Here is a 16,038-nt window from a genome sequence, read left to right as displayed (position 1 = left end):
ATGCTCTGGCCCCAGTGGGGCCCTGGGAGATGATGCCCCGCTCCGGCACGAGGTGGCTCCTGGCACACCGTCTGGCTCCCGACCCCACAGCCTGCCCCAGGGGGGTATTTACCTGTGCCCGGCTTTGGCGAGGCACGTGCCCGTGCGTGGCTCCCTTGGCCGCTGGTGGCCCCCCGCTTGGCATGGCGCTGGGGCGGTGGGACGGCGGCCCCGGTGCAGCCCGGTGGGAGCTGCCTCCTGCTTCCCGCAGCACCTGGTGAGTCGGGCAGCGCGGTGCTGCCGGCTGGGCTCCGGCTGTAACCCAACCGCCGGGGCTGGCGGCGGCATGAATAATGTAAGGGATGCGCCACTCCGGCCCCGAGACTTTTCCGAAGGAGCAGGAAAGGGCCCCCACGGCGCGTGCAGGGAGCACCTGGACCCCACAGGAGCATCCCCTGGTAGGACACCGCAGGGGATGGCACAGAGCACCATCACCACCCTGAAAGTGGCCCCTGCCACCTCCCCACACCTCTGAGCTCCCTGGGGAATCAGCCTCTTCCTCCGACACGGAGGAGGATAAAGCACAGGGACACAAAGATAAACTGTGGCACCAAGAGAGAGAAGACAATTTTGCAGAGCCCAAGACACGTGATGCCCCGGCACCGAGAGCACAGCCAAGGGGAGCACCATAGAGGAGGAACCCCAACACCAGACCAACTCCAGCAGCCCTGCTGGGAAGCAGAGAGAAGCCAGGAGCCCATGGGGGCACCCCCCATGCTGTGTCAGGCACATTGTGGGTACACGCAGGGTGCCACGTGTGCCCACACAGCAGCTGGTGATGGGGTTTGCATGTGCCACACGTGTTCCCAGGGGGGTGCCAGGGATGCGTTTGCACACGCACGTGCCCAGACGCAGGGTGACCACATCAAATGTTAATGCCAGGGCTGGATTCCTGAGGCTGCAGCTTCATGAAAGTTTAAGCAGCGGCGGTGGGAAACTTGCTGCCCTGCGCAGATCACCTGCGGGCAGCAGCAGGACCCCTGCAGGCAGGGGCAGCACCCACTCCATCCCTCCACAGGGTGCATTTGGGGAGACCCAGAGGAGGAGCAGCATCAGCATCCAGCTGTGCAGCAGCTGGGGGAACCAAGAACCAGTAGCAGTCGCTGGACCAAACCCATTGGCCTCCCCCAGGACCAGCAAACCCCATGGCTGGCACCCCATGGTGCTGTTTTCTCCCCAGTCCGGTCCCTCCCTGCAGCAGAGGGGGTATCAACTGTGACCTGATGGTTTTGGCCCCCTCCCTGCATTAATTTCTGTGCCAGAGACACCCCGGTGGGGTCTGCACAGAGGGAATGTCACCCCGGAGCTGCAGGGAGAGCAGAGGGACAGAGCAGGTATCAAGAGAGAGTCTATGGGGTGACACAAACATGGGGTCAGGGGGAAAGAGCATCAGCAGAGCCTGAAACATAAGGGTACCATTGCCTCACAGGACCCTGCCATGGCATTGGCATGGTCCACACACAGGTCTGCCACTGCCACCATGCCATATGGGGACGATGCAGCCTGCCCTGCCCACAGGACAGGAGCCTGACCCGCATCACCACGCCATCCCTCCTCCTGGCACGGGTGCACGGAGCGACGCCTGGGCACCACGACGTGGGGGGGAACCACCACGGGCATGGCCCCTCCCTTGGCTGCTGGCAGCAAGCAAGGGGATACCCCGCTGGCAAGAAGCTGCGGCAGGTCCCCACCTCCGTCCTGCCACCCTCTGCCATCCACACCTCTGTCCCACCACCTGTACAATCCCCACCTCCATCCCTCTGCCCTTCGTGGCCCCTACCTCTGTCCCCAGCACTCTTGGCAGAGCTGGGCAGGGCAGAGGAGGGACTGGTGGTGCTGGCAAGGCTCCCTGTGCTATCACCATGGCTGTGCCTGTGGTGCCAGCCCGCAATAAGGGCTCTCCAAGAGGAGACACGGAGGAAGGGAGAGCAAGAGAGAGCGGGGAGAGCCCAGCAGGCTTCACCCCATGCAGGGGCTGCCTTCCACACTCCCAGTCCCCATACTGGACCCACACACACCTCCCCAGCTTCTTCCTCCATGGGCACAGTGTTCACCATCTGCCTTTGGCATGGCGGAGCTGGGGAAGGGGCATTTGTGCCCAGGCGCAGCGGGATGCTGGGGGTCAGAGGGGAACCCACGGCCATGAAGCCCAAACCCGCACTTGGCAGCTGCTTCCAGGGTGTCTGGGCACGGCCACATCCAGCAGCAGGACAGGGGAGGGACCCTGGGTGTAAAACCTGGCAGCGAGGGGTTGCCTGGGGTGGCAGTGAGGACCGAGGCTCTGGGAAAGATGCCCAGAGCATCCTCTGACCCCATTATCCCTGAGCAGCTCCAGCCACATGGCTGAGGCAGGGAAAGCCACCTCACCCTAGGGACACGTCCCTCCTGTCCCACCACCGCAGCCCAGGGCCATGCCAGGGCTGGGTGCAGAGAGGGGAAGGAGGCTTTGGCCACCAGGGTCCTGCTTCGCCCGCCCCAGCCCGGCACGACACCCAGGACTGTACCTTTGGAGCATCGGTGGGGCAGAGCTCCGGGGGCAGCAGCTCCGCTGTCTCCAGGCAGGTCTGCGGTCACCGCCTGGCCCCGGGTCCCCTTACAGCCTGTTTCCAGTTACAGCCGGAGCCGGTCCCTGTGCCACCGCACCGTGTGCCATGCCGGCCCCACCACACCTTGCCACACCAGCCCCATGGAGCCAGCCCAGCTGGGCCAAGCACCTCCCGGCTGCGGCATCTCATCGCATCTCCTTCCCCATCATCAGTTCTGGGAAGTGCATCCACTTTTAAACACCCGGGGGGCTGGGGGGGGCAGCCCTGCCACAGCTCCCGCTGCTGCAGACATGAGCCCCAGGGATGCTGGGAGCACCAGGACAGGCTGGACCCTTCCAGCAAGGGGCAATGTGGGAGCAGCACGGTCCCCTGAGCACCCAAGGGACTTGGGGGGGTGTCTCTCCTTGCCGTCCAGAGCACCCATCACACCAGCTGCTGATTTCCACCCCCTCCAGTTCCCTCCCCCAAACGGAGGATGGGGAACCCAGTATCTCCTGGGGGATGCTCACCGTGCTTCCAGCAAGGGGCAATGTGGGAGCAGCACGGTCCCCTGAGCACCCAAGGGACTTGGGGGGGTGTCTCTCCTTGCCGTCCAGAGCACCCATCACACCAGCTGCTGATTTCCACCCCCTCCAGTTCCCTCCCCCAAACGGAGGATGGGGAACCCAGTATCTCCTGGGGGATGCTCACCGTGCCCCTGCCTGCCAGCTGCTGCCTGACACCGAGAGCTGCCCCTGAGGGAGGTGTTATGGGGAGGAGAGAGGCCGGAGCAGATGCTGGAAGCAGAGACCAGCTGGGCACGAGGTGTCCTGGGCTCAGGGCTGGCGTGCGACCCAGGAACGCCGGCTGGTGGCCTCGGGGCCAGGTCACAGCCCAGTGCCATCGCCTCGACCCCGCAGCTGAGCCCCAGGTCCCCACAGAACTCGGCTGCAGGGCCAGGTGTCTCTCCTGGGGTAAAACAGCCCCAAGGTAAAAGGAATTTAGGGAAGAGGCGGTAGGAGACACGGGGTAGAGGTTCCTGGGGAAGGAGGGGGCGTTCAGGGGGGAGGCTGGGCTCTGGAGGACAGTGGGAACGTTGGGAGTGTGGGGAAGGTGGGAGGCAGGAGGTGAGATAAGGGGGGCCAAAGGCAGCGAGCAGACAGACAGGGACAACCAGAGATCAGAGGACACCGTATGCCCCGACCCAGGGGAGCCGAGCCCCACGCCGCAGCATCTCCATAAGGACCAACGTCGCACACAAGGGTCCCTCCCTGGTCCTTCCCATCGTGGCCTCCACAACCCCATGGGACATGCCACCCAGCTGGGGGGCTCACAGCCACTCACCTGGGGTAGCCTAGCTGGCCCGCATGGCACTGGGCTCTGCCTGAAGCCCTGGCTCTGCCGGCGTCGTGCTCTTGGCCTTGCTCTACAGCGGGGACCGTCGCTCCCCCGGCAGCCGCAGGACCATATTTGCTGCGCGGCAGCTGCGGGCTGCTGCTACCCAATGCATATTTGATGACTGCTATTATTCTCATCTCTACTCATGAGCGGAGGGACGGGAGCTGAGCTTCCCTCCGCAGAGCTGGGGAGCGGCAGGGGGGGAGCTGCTGGAGGGGTGAGGAGCAGCCAGATCATTCCCCGTCCCTTCCTGCCTTGGTCCCTGTCTCTTCCTCCCCCGGTGACACGGCTGGACAGCCCCACAGCCCTCCCGGGACACAGATCTGCACCACCCCTCAGTGTCATGAACCCCAGATGTGAAATGGCCCTGACCCACTCCCATCCCCAAGACAAGGTGAGTTTAGGAGGAGAAATCACAGGGACACAGAGGTGAACACACACACACACACACATCCCTCTCCACATCAGAGCTGGGACCAACCAGCTCCTCAGGCTGGGCACAGAGAAAGGATCCAGACACCCATCACCCCAACACCCCCAGACCACCCTCTCCTTTTGGGGACGAACAGGGCTCTTCCACCTGCCTTCACAAAGCAGCCGAGATTGGCAAAGAGCCCCAAAGCTTCACCCTCCCCTCCTCCAGCCCTTGGGTTCCTGCATCACATCAAACTGGGGACCCTTTTCCTGCAGGGATGGAGCCCCCCAGCTCCCCCAAACCCCAGGGCAGCGAGAGCATCCCGCTGCCGGCGCCGCAGCCGGGAGAACCTCCTCTCCCTTCTCCTCCCTGCAGACACGTCCCCGCCGTAATGCGGTGGGTATTTATTATGCTGATTCCTCAGAAAGCGAGGGCTTAACTGCAAATTACAATCAATAGCCCCAATCCCCAAGGGGCAGGTTCATCATTTAAGCAGGCGCAAGCGGAGGAATTCAAAACTATTTGCCAGCCATAAATCCTCCTCGCCGCAGCCTCCCCAGCCGGCCCCGCACAATGCGCGCTGCCTGGCTGGGGTGACCCCTTGTCAGCCTTTGAAACAATTAAGCTGTCACCGCGGATCGTGACTCTTATATACAGCCCTGAGCAGCGCTTTAAGATGTCAGCCTGATGGGCTGAGGGAAGCTGGCTGAGGCGAGCCCGCCGCAGTAACTGTCTCTCATTGAATTAAATGAATGTATTTGGAGTCAGAGCCTCTTTTTATTACTTTGCAAACGATTCCCGACTAAATTAAATTATAAAAAGGAGTGTTCAGCCAATCAAACCTGCTTGATTGCCTGGAACAGGCATTTTAAACAGAGCACGCCTGGGGCCAGCGCCGTTTCCAGGAGGAGATGGAGGGTGGCTGATGGACTGTGGCGAAGCTGATGCACCCCGTTTCACACCTGGAGCGCGGCTCCGCGGCGATGCACAGCCACGCTCCAGAGGCCCAGGGACAGGGCAGGATGGGTCCAGCCCTCCAGGAGTGGGATTTGGTGCTAATGGAAGCAGAGCTGGCTGGAAGAGCAGAGGAATTGCAGGGGGGTGCAGTGCAGAAGAGCAGATGACGAGCCAGGCTCTCTGAGGGCAGCTTTTTTCCGTGTTTTTTTCCCTCATACAGGGGAGAAAATGCATCGTGCTGCTCTCTGGAGGGGGGCAAAACCCACAGCTCCTCCCTGCAACCCCCCACCATCCTCCTGCTTTAAGCACATCTCCCTTCACTCACCCCCCCACGGAGCCAACAAGGGGTCTGGCCAATTCCAAAACCTCCAGAAGCTCCAGTAGGATACAAATGCTGCAGTAGATTCCACACCCCGCCCCGACCTCAGGACCTTGCTTTTTCAGGATTCAGAGAGATCTTCGGGCAAACCCGCTCCCCCACTGAACTGCAACGTTTGCAGCTTTTTAACATTAGTGCAGAACAATTAGGGAAGCCGTCTGGAAGAATGAAGGCTGCAATTAAACACATGCATTTTCAAATCCAGCTATAAACTTGCTTGCAAAAAAAAAAAGAAAAAAAGAAAAAAAGCTACTCCCACTTAAAAAAAAGAAGTTAGCTGCTTCTGGCTTAACTATTTTTACTTTATCCCCATGCCGAATTTACGTATCAGTTCATTTTGAACAGGATAATATGCCCAATTTTCTACATGAAGAGAGTAAGGCTAATTAGATGGAGGGTTTTTTAATGATGGCACGCTAGACTGGTGAATTCCAAGCCTGCAGACACGAAGGGGTAGGCACTAACTAACCAAGGACGTGTTTTAGGAGGGGACACCGTGCATTTCAGCCTCACAGGAGCATCAGCCATTCCCCTGAGTCCTCATGCTCCAGGGCCTAAGGACGAAGCCCCGTCAGCAGTTCTGGCCACCCCTTCCCGTGCCGGGGCTTGGCAGGCTCCTGGGTTTGGAGTGAAAAAGTCAGTAGCTCAGGGACGAAATGAAACCAAAAGAAGTCTTTTGTGCGGGCAAGCTCTGCCTGCTGCAACCTTCACAGGAAATTTAAAGGGCAAGTTAATGTGCTGGAACAGCATCCCACCCAATTCACACAGAGAAGTGCCTGCTTTCTCCAGCCAGCTCAGGCAGAATGCGGCTCATTTGGAGCTCGTTCCCTGCGAGCTGTCACCGCGGTCGGGATTTGCTCTGCACTCCAGCTGTGAGCAAAGCCAGGGACAGGGAAGGGAACTTACAGAGTTCAAAGTCACCTTCTTAGCTTGGGTATTGTGTATAATATCTATTTATCTCCCATCGCACCTCATCAAGTCCCCTCCAGCCTCAGAGCCCTCTCGCAGCTGCTTCACGATCAATTCCCCTCTACAACCTCCTGCAACAGCGTCCAGGATCCCTCAGGTGGCCAAAGGTAAAGACAGAGAGTCAGAAAACACACCAAACCATCTACCCACTGCAGGCAGACCCCTACGGCTCACATGAAATAGCAACTTTTATTTTCTCAAATAAAATAATCCTTCCATTTCTGCTCGATCAGTTTGTGAGGGGTGGGGAGGAGCACAAAGGAGAGGGAAGGAGCCCTGCTCAGACAAGTTTGCGACCAGACCCGTCCTCACAGTTAAGAATCCACATCAGACCGAACCCTTTTTCAATGAAAAGAAAATAAAAGCTATTGGCAACTCTCAATCCCAGAAGGGAAGAAGCTGTTCTCTATCAGGCACTCTGAATTGTTTAGCGTCAGTATTCAATGAAAAAAAAAAAAAGCATGATTAGAAAAATCCCAGATTTCCGATGAAAAATATCCAGACAAGCGACAATGTTTAACAGGGCTGGGGTAAAACCCACAGCATGGGATGAGCTCAAAGAGCTGACATTGGAATTTAGGGGCATGATTGAGAAAGAAGCAGATCCCCAGCAATACTCTTGGGGAGAAACAGGCAGGACAAGAGCAGAGGAGGAAGCTCCCAAGCCAGCTCCAGGCCAGGAGTGGATCCTCACTGCAGACCACGGTCTCCCTCATCGTACCCTGCTGCAGTTTGGCCAGTCACTCATTAACAAGGTTCCATTTCTCATCTCTTTCAGTACCAGTTGGACCGGGATGTCCTACAAACCCTACTGCAGGAGAGGCACCGAGTGCCACGTTTTAGTGTTAATTGAGGTGGGGCAATTAAATATTCACCAGGGGTTGTCTCTGATGCAGAGACTGAAGTCTCCGATGGTGAAAGCTGCAGAGACAAAGTGTCCCGATAAGCAGGGGGAGGGAGAACTTTGTTTCTGTTTCAGATGAAATTCAGTGAATGGATAAGCTGCAAAGCAGCAGCAACGTTCTCTCATCCCCAGCTTCCCTGTCCCAAAGCACAGGGCCAGATTTGTTGATGCAAAGCCATGAACTTCCCACTGGGTAAGCAAGCCACTGGCAGGTTAAAGCACAGATCCACGTGCAAACCCCACTAGGGGTAGGACATTGCTGTCTGTGGGAACTGTGTCCTAGAAGAACTGGCTCCTTTTTTATTTTTAAGAAACATTACTCCGCCTGAAACACTGCAAGATGGAAACCCATCTTCCCCATCCCCACCTGCAAGTACAGTAGCCTCATTTTCTGCCTTTCTCCAACAGAAGGAGCTTCACAGAAGCTTTCTTGGCTGTAGAACACGTCTTCCTTTTTCTTTCTTTTTTTTTCTTTTTCTTTTTTTTTTTTGTGTTTTGTTTTGCTTTTATGTGGTCAGTTCCAATTCTAGTGATTAAAGACAAGGCCAAGCACCTGCAAAGATGGTTACTTCTTCACAATCTGAATGACATCTTCATGCTCCATCATGTGGGTTAAGCCCACTCTTTGAGGGCTGTATTTTGTGCTTGTCCCCTTTAAAGCAAAAGGGAGAGAAGGGTTAGGAGACCAGTCAGAGACACCCGAGGACAGGGATTTCATTTGCTGTTAAACACTTACCCACACCAAGGCATATTTGAACTGGCTGGCTAATGATCTGTGAATTCGATGGCACTGCAAGACAGACAGACAGACAGACAGCACGTGAGGCAGTTCAATGACACCGCTTTGCAAACAACCTGCTCAGTAGCCAGGAACTAGGAGAGACTCTGATCTACGTTAGAAATTACAGGATTGACTTTTAGAAGCCAGTGCCAATGTTAATGGCACTTGGAAGAATGGAGAACAGGCACACAGGAATCACCAGGCCACATAAAGCCCCACTCCACTGCCTCCATGTGCTTTATCACCGGGCTGCATTAAGCAATTTATTTTTAACCTTTCATAGCAGCTAAGAAAGAAACCAGAGGCAGACAGAATCAGTAAAGGTAACAAAAGGAGAAGCCCGACTAAACACTGACATCCCTCGAGCTTTATGAAGCACAAATCATAGCAGGCTCCAGAGGAATCTGCCTTCTACAGACAAGAAAATGTAAAAGACGCAGAGAAATTACCACATGCTCCACAGAGGCCCCTTTCCGTAGAATAATGGCATCTGTAAAGTCTGGTCTCTCTGTGGAGAAGCAAGAGAGAGGGGGAAAAATGTATTGGATTTCCATCAAGTGTTTTCTAACATGCTGACATCATCTCACATTGCCTTGTGCTTACAACTCCCAAATTCCTCCTCCTATTTACACTTGCCAGCTCCCAGACAGGACAGGTATCTGGGTACTTGGAAGCATCCAATCAGTTCATACTTGACTTAGGACAAACAAAACCACCCAAGTCAAAATACACCTGCTCGAGTAAAACCAAACCTCACTGCAGTTTTCTGTAAAACCCCCAAGGTTTCATATCTTAACAAGCTCATAGAAAGTTCCTTAATCTCCTCACATCCACCCAAGTTCAGAGTCAGGGGTGTTCACAACCAAACAGGAACCAGTTACAGACAGGCTTTCATCACCAGGAGAAGCTGCAAGTGAATTGTAAAGCAAAGGGAGGATCAAAGGCACCTCCGAGCCTCAGGAGCCTGGCTCAGGAATCACCAAACCTCTCACAGCAGGAAGAGGAGACCTCTTCTGGGCCGTGATGGGCTGAACCGTTCATCACAGCATGTGCGTAAGGGAGCAAGCTGTGAACTTGCAAACTTTATTTCCTCATATCATCATGTAAAGTCTTATGAAAATTCAGCTCTTGTAGTGCAAAGAGAACTGGAGGGCTGTGGTGGGATATGCACATGGGCTGGATCAGAGGGAACAGAAAACAGCTCCCAAGAGCTGAAAGCTCATTAGGGAAAGTGTAATTGCAGCATTTCCAAGACACAAGAGATCACTGACAACCAGGCATCCGAGCCCCACTGGTAGCCTCTCTGTCGGTGATGAGCAGCAGCCCTTTCTGCCTTTCAAAACAACTTCTGCTCAGCTAATGGTCACTTACGTCCTCGTTTCTTGGTGTAGATGCAGGTAAGTGCCAGGTACTCCCAAAGCTTCTCCAGCAAGTAGTCCAGGTTGAGTTTCATGCCACAGCTGCAAAACACCAGGAACATATCTGTGTTTACTGCTGTTGTGATTTAGAGATCCAGAAGGACAAGGTGAAACGTCTTATTAAAAGTGCTAGGGAACAAGGGGGAAAGTCTTTCATGAGCAAAAGAAAAACACAAGGTGAAATAAATACGGCTTTCAAAAGGGCAAGGAGCTTTGAAGCAGCAAAGCCCCAGTCAGATGTATCAGCACTTCTAAGGAAACAAGCCAGACTGGCTCGCTCAGGCCTGCAGACAGTGTGGGGAAGCCAAGCTGCCCCTGGGATAAGCCCCTTCTTGGGAGAAGCTGGAGAAAGGTGTATGAAACAAGCCACCACACCATTTGGACCAGTACATCAGGCAGCATAATCCTACCTGATTACAACACTGTGGGGTCTCCGAGCGAGACGATCCACTTCCTCCATAGATATCTGGTCAATCTTGTTATAAACCTAAGCCGAAGGAAAAACAACACACCCTTTAGGAAGTGAATTCAACAACGCTGCCAGGAAGTGGGACATGTACATGTAGGTACAACAAGGTAGTTCCAGCATCTGAAATGGGAACTGTCAGCCAGAAGAAAGGCCAAGCCACTTAGTAAAATAAACCATCAAAATTCGGAAGCCTAAATTTAAGTTTGGGTCTTTTAAAGTTGTCCCTTTGGAACACGTTCTTGGATTTCACTATAGACCCAGCCGCTCTATCAAATCGAGCCATTAAGTGACCTCTGGCCCAAGGGACCAGTAGTGCAAACCCAAGCCCGGAGCTCGCAGCGCAGGAACCAAAGGCTCCGCACCGCAGGAGCACACCCCATGCCACCAGGGCACACAGCTCCTGGTGCTCCACGGCAGCCAGCCACCAGAGGGCACAGGGAACACACACAGAGCACAAGCAAAGCTTAGAAAAAGCTCCCTGTTGGGCACAGGGAACACACACAGAGCACAAGCAAAGCTTATAAAACCTCCCTGTCGAGCTGTGCTTTCCACCTCTTAAACCCCAGATCATTACTGCCTGAGGAACCAGCGTTTCCTTCAGCGACGAATGGAGCTGCTCGATGCAGCAGAAGGCAGGCTGCTTCTGAGATACTCACATAGAGGCACGGCATGTAGACTCTGTTGCCTACAATCACGTCAATGAACTCATCAGGGGAACAATCCTCTCTGAAGAGGACCTCAGCGTTGAAGATTTCTGAGGTGAACATTGTCAAGGCCCAAATCCCAACACATCTACACGTCGCTGTGAGCCAAGGGGCTGAGCTCGCTTGTGAAAGCCTGTTCTCAACCCAGAAAGCACCAAAGACACAGCAAAGCTGTCTCACAGCAGGTACCGCTTGATTAATGAGTTGATGATGACTTAAGGGTCTCCCATTTTAGCAAAGGATACTGTATTCATGGAGGATGAGCTGCACCAACTTCTCGGAGCACTGAGTCAACGTGACAGTTGAGTTGAAGGAGATACCTCCACCCTTCTTCGGCTGCAGGGAGGCAATAAGGCAACTTAAGAAGAGTCTGCAAAATCCACAGCCCCCTCCTTCAGTCTGTCCAAGACGAGGGGCAGCACACAGTCAACTTGGCTGCACTTGCAGCAGCCCAGGAAACCTCACCTTGAAGTAGATATTTGGTTTGCTTTTGTTCAGCCGGATTCCTACAGACTCCAGTTCTTTCTCCAGCAGGGCTCTGCAGGGACACTGCACGTTAGTACCTGTGAGACTGGGCCACTCAGGTGACACCCACACCTTTCCTTTTTGACTGTTGTAGATACAGCACTGCCATAACCTTTCATGACATCCTAAAAACCACAGCTCTGTGGAGGACATCTAGTTTGACATCCCCACCTCTGAAAAGTCATCCGGTGGGAATGATCCTTCAGCTGAGAAGCCCAAGTGGAGATCTGTAGAGAGCTCTGTAAATGCTGCTCCCAGTTAGCTAGCGTGCTTCTAGTGGGGCACAACCTCCATCTCCCACTCAACAGCTTAAATACTGGTTTCCCAACACACACAGGACACAGAGGGAGCTGAACCTGGCCCACCACCCCACAGCTCCACGTGCCCCAGGAGCACACACTTACCTCTGTACTTCACCCTTCGTGGCATCCAGCATCATAATAACAACATCTGCTGTCCTGGCCACAGCTATCACCTGCCGACCTCTGCCTTTCCCTGAGAAGAGAGGAGATGGCCATACATCAGTGAGAGAAACCATCTACAAGCTCTGTGACAGCCCCTGCCCCACACAGCTGCTTGGAAGCAAGGAAAAAGTCCCTGCAGTGCTGTACTGGCTGTAGTCAGCTGCTGGGGGTGGCCCTGAGTGAGCGTATTCGGTCCATTCACACTGTCTTATGTGCAGCACGAGCCCTAACAAATACTCTTTGCTGCTGTTCCTCCACCACAGGTTACATGAATTAGTGTGTGTAAAGCTGAGCACAGCTGCACGGGTGGAAATGACACCTCTGCCAGCTGGATGGACATCCCCAGGTATGTGCAACAGCAGCAGAGAAGAGGTTACCCAAGAACAGGGACGGCCCCTGTGCAAAAACACTTTCTGGTCAAAAGGAAAGAGACCTTATTAATCAGACCATGATCTTCCCCCCAGAAAAAGACAATTAGGAGATTTTCCAAAGTTTCCTAAGGCATCTTCTGACACAACCAGCCCATCTGGACAATGACAAAGCAGAGGGACAAAGCCAACACCTTTTCCCAGAATTGGGAGTTACGTGAGGACTGGCAGGAACTCAGGAAATTAGTCAAAAGAGGTTACTGTTTAGCTGCAGTTTCCCCCTCCGCCTCTCTAGCACCTTTCTTTAGATTTCCTCTCTACCAGAAAACAGATGAGCAAGATAACACTCATGCAAGAAGGTGAGAAGTGACTGGCTTGCTTTGGCTCCCACCTCCAGAAAAGCATCTTTCTGCTACATATAGAACCTTCCGTGGGCTCAGGGATAAAAATCGTGCTTCACATAAGATCAAGGACTCCAAAATGTGGAAAGCCAATGTGGGAACTACCAGCCCAGGAAAGCTGCTAACATTTGAGACACCCAGGTAAACTATTGAGGGCAAATCCCTACTTTTCACATCAACACAGAGATCAGCCAACCTTGTGCTGCTCCTTCGATGATTCCAGGCAGATCCAGCAGCTGAATATTGGCTCCTTTGTACTGAAAAGGAAGCAGAAGAAGAGAAAGCTGAGAGCCTTCTGCAGGGCACCTGACCTGCCCCCGAAAGCCCCAAGCACGTGCTGGGGTCCAAAGCTGTCACAGAATGGAACTGAATGAACCCGGCCGAGCAGGACAACTTCACACAAAGCTGAGATGGCTCCGTTTTGTTGAGGGAACCTCCAAGAGTGTTTCCTCTGAAGCTGCATTCACCACCACATACTGCAGTATGTTAGGTCCCGACCTCCTAAAGCATCACATGATGGCAGTTTGACAAAGCACCAGGAGAACAGCACAAGAGTAGAGTTATCCTGAGTTGGTGAAATGGAAAGGTAAGGAGAAAAAAAACCCTACAAACTTACATTCTTGGTCTAATAAGAAAGTACTGCAACAAGGGGGGCCACCAGCTCTTACCGAGACAGATCAGAACTATTCACATGTGTTGCAGGTCTTACAATATCAAGAAATAAGGGGAGACTTTCATTCATTGGATCTGCAGGGACATTAGCTTTCAAGCTATTGTTGCAGCAGAGTCCTCAGTAACGGTGTTAACGAGCGACCGCAGCTCACGGCTGCCTTTGGATGCGTTTCAATATTTGTGTTCATTTCAACACCAATACGGTTACTTTCATTATTTAACTCCGCTTTCAATCCCGACCCAAATTTTCTCATTACTCTTGGACACTTTTCAGTTTGATGCCCTTTATCATTTGCTTTCCTGATGGATGTGCTTAGGCCACCACTAATAAAACTCCTCAAGGACAGGAGTAGTTGTATTTTCTTTCCAAATTGATCACAGTACAGATTGCCTCTTTTAAAGCTTCATTAAAAACAAATCTGTCAAGGTTTCCAGCCATCTGGTCAATGGCGCCAATAGCGGTTATAAAAAATTCAGTTGAGGATTGTCGTATTGCTCTGGTCAGTCAAACAGCAGCACGTGAAACCCCCGCTCAGGCTGTCAATCCCCAAGAGTTATGTAGCCCAGGGAAGTGCTAAATCAGCACTGCAGGTTGCAGAAGACCCGATACCACAAGCACTCAAGACCTCCTTCAAGCTTAAAGCAGAAGTCAGCAGAGACCTCGGGATATCACCGCTTCTCAGTGGTAGCACAAGTGTAACCAGACACATTTACAGGTCTGGGTTTTCTTACCACTGCTGTGCCAAAGGGAGGAAAACCCTTACTTACTTCTATGACTCCTGGGATACACGTCAGGGTTGTGAACTCGTAAGACGCAGCTTCGCTGGCGGTTGAGGTCATTAAACTCAAAAACGTGGACTGAAATGCAAGAGATCAGCATCACTATAGTTACACAAACGGAAGCAGGGGTAAATCTTCAGCAAAACAAGCAACACCAAAGCGTTCCTCAGCTTTCAGAAGTCATGTTGTGGCTGCTCCAGGCACAGGGACCGAAGTGGCAATGGGACAGCCAGCTCTTTCCCTGAAGGAAGGGAGATCCTGTACTCTCACTTATTTCCTCAGCGGGTCTTGCCCAGCCACAGCACAAGTCTCAGGCTGTTATCGCAGGGCACCACACACCAGATGAAGGACTAACTTTCAGCTCTCAGCATGTAGTAACTTTCTGTTAACTCATGGCAAGAAGGCGACAGACGAGGAGAAGATGGCTATCTGCTTTACAGCCACTGCTCACCACAACCCAGGCAAACACACACGCCACGCGGTGAACGTAGACACTCACTGACCTTACCCACAGAAGGAAAACCGATCAGTGCCACCCGGGCATCTCCAGATTTCATCACATCGAAGCCTTCCCCTTTAGCGGCTGAGGATTTGGAGGGTTCTAGCAACTGAGCTCTGTATTTTGCAAGCTTTGCCTTCAGCAGGCCCAGGTGGTACTCAGTGGCTGGAATAACACAAACGCAACAACTGGTTGACAGAAAGTTGCTGATAATTCACTCCTAGAAATAAGAACCTTCCTAAAAAGAAACGCTATGGATCTCGGGCAACATCTTAACCACTGCCACACAGGTGAGCTACCCCCAGGCGTTCCATAATCTTTTGAAATATTGGGAATTGAGGGCAAAGCTTCTGGTGTCCTGCACAGAAAGTCAGACTTGAAGGAAATAAACAGCTGAGAAATTAGTGAGTAAAAGAAGCAAGGCAGAAGGAGACCAGGACCTAACAGCGGGTGCAGGAGCCAGTAAAGGATGGGGAACAGCTGCCCCCGTGGAAAGACACCCCCCCCCCCCCCCTCCTCCTTACACCCAGTCACATCCAGCAAGGCAAAAACGCAAGGTTGTTTGTTTGTTTTTTTACCTCCGCTCTCGTCAATTTCTAAAGACAGGTTTAACTTGGAGCTTTTGTGCATGTGAAAGTACTTTATTGACTTGTTCTCAGCAAAATAAAGGCTGAGAGAGCTGGGACTCTTTAGCCTGGAGAAGAGAAGGCTGAGGGGAGACCTAATTAATGCTTATAAGTATCTAAAGGGCGGTTTGAGGGAGGATGGAGCCAGACTCTTTTCATTGGCTCCCAGTAACAGGACGAGGGGCAACAGGCACAAGCTGGAACATGGGAAGTTCCACTCAAATATGAGGAAGAACTTCTTTGGGGTGAGGGTGGCAGAGCCCCGGAACAGGCTCTGGAGAGTGTGGAGTCCCCTTCTCTGGAGATCTTCAAGCCCTGCCTGGATGCTCCTGAGTGATGTGTCTGGGCAGCCCTGCTTTGGCAGGGGAGTTGGACTGGATGGTCTCTAGAGGTCCCTTCCAACTCCAACAATTGCGTGAAAACATTTGAATTTGCCCTGATCCAGAAAAAAACCCAGAAGGCAGTTGTTTCCCTTTGTATCAGGGAAAGGCGAGAAAACCAGGAGTTTACGGGATTTTCTATCTTCCCTTTCCATTCCCTACCCCAACCTAAAGCCCCCCCAAGCAGGAAGGTGCTGGGCGCCCAGGTCCCCTCTTTGAGTTAACTCATTCAAACACCGACCGGGGGACCCCCACGGCGGACAATCCCGGCTCCCTTGCGCCGGCAACACCGGGGGCCCAACTCCCGGGGGGGGCAGCCGGGGGGCGCCGGCCCCCGCAGCCCCCTACACCCCACCCCAGCCTCC

General features: G+C 53.5%; 1 protein-coding gene across 1 annotated transcript in view; it reads right to left on the bottom strand.

Annotated features, from left to right (window-relative positions):
• Positions 1 to 6,852: 6,852 nt before the first annotated feature.
• The window catches only part of DRG2 (developmentally regulated GTP binding protein 2), a 10,953-nt gene continuing 1,767 nt past the window's right edge, over positions 6,853 to 16,038 (bottom strand). The window contains exons 3-14 of the mRNA XM_014936165.1: positions 14,672 to 14,832; positions 14,157 to 14,246; positions 12,913 to 12,973; positions 11,888 to 11,978; positions 11,424 to 11,496; positions 11,204 to 11,294; positions 10,911 to 11,008; positions 10,196 to 10,272; positions 9,739 to 9,827; positions 8,817 to 8,875; positions 8,323 to 8,376; positions 6,853 to 8,238 (exon numbers count right to left, since the gene is read on the bottom strand). Of these exons, the coding sequence (XP_014791651.1) occupies positions 8,152 to 8,238; positions 8,323 to 8,376; positions 8,817 to 8,875; positions 9,739 to 9,827; positions 10,196 to 10,272; positions 10,911 to 11,008; positions 11,204 to 11,294; positions 11,424 to 11,496; positions 11,888 to 11,978; positions 12,913 to 12,973; positions 14,157 to 14,246; positions 14,672 to 14,832 (1,031 nt within the window). The 3' untranslated portion in view covers positions 6,853 to 8,151. The remainder of the gene's footprint in view (positions 8,239 to 8,322; positions 8,377 to 8,816; positions 8,876 to 9,738; positions 9,828 to 10,195; positions 10,273 to 10,910; positions 11,009 to 11,203; positions 11,295 to 11,423; positions 11,497 to 11,887; positions 11,979 to 12,912; positions 12,974 to 14,156; positions 14,247 to 14,671; positions 14,833 to 16,038) is intronic.

This window comes from Calidris pugnax, unplaced genomic scaffold, assembly GCF_001431845.1.
Source record: "Calidris pugnax isolate Ruff unplaced genomic scaffold, ASM143184v1 scaffold17, whole genome shotgun sequence".
Classification (NCBI taxonomy): domain Eukaryota; kingdom Metazoa; phylum Chordata; class Aves; order Charadriiformes; family Scolopacidae; genus Calidris; species Calidris pugnax.
This window is presented reverse-complemented; position numbering and strand designations above follow the sequence as displayed.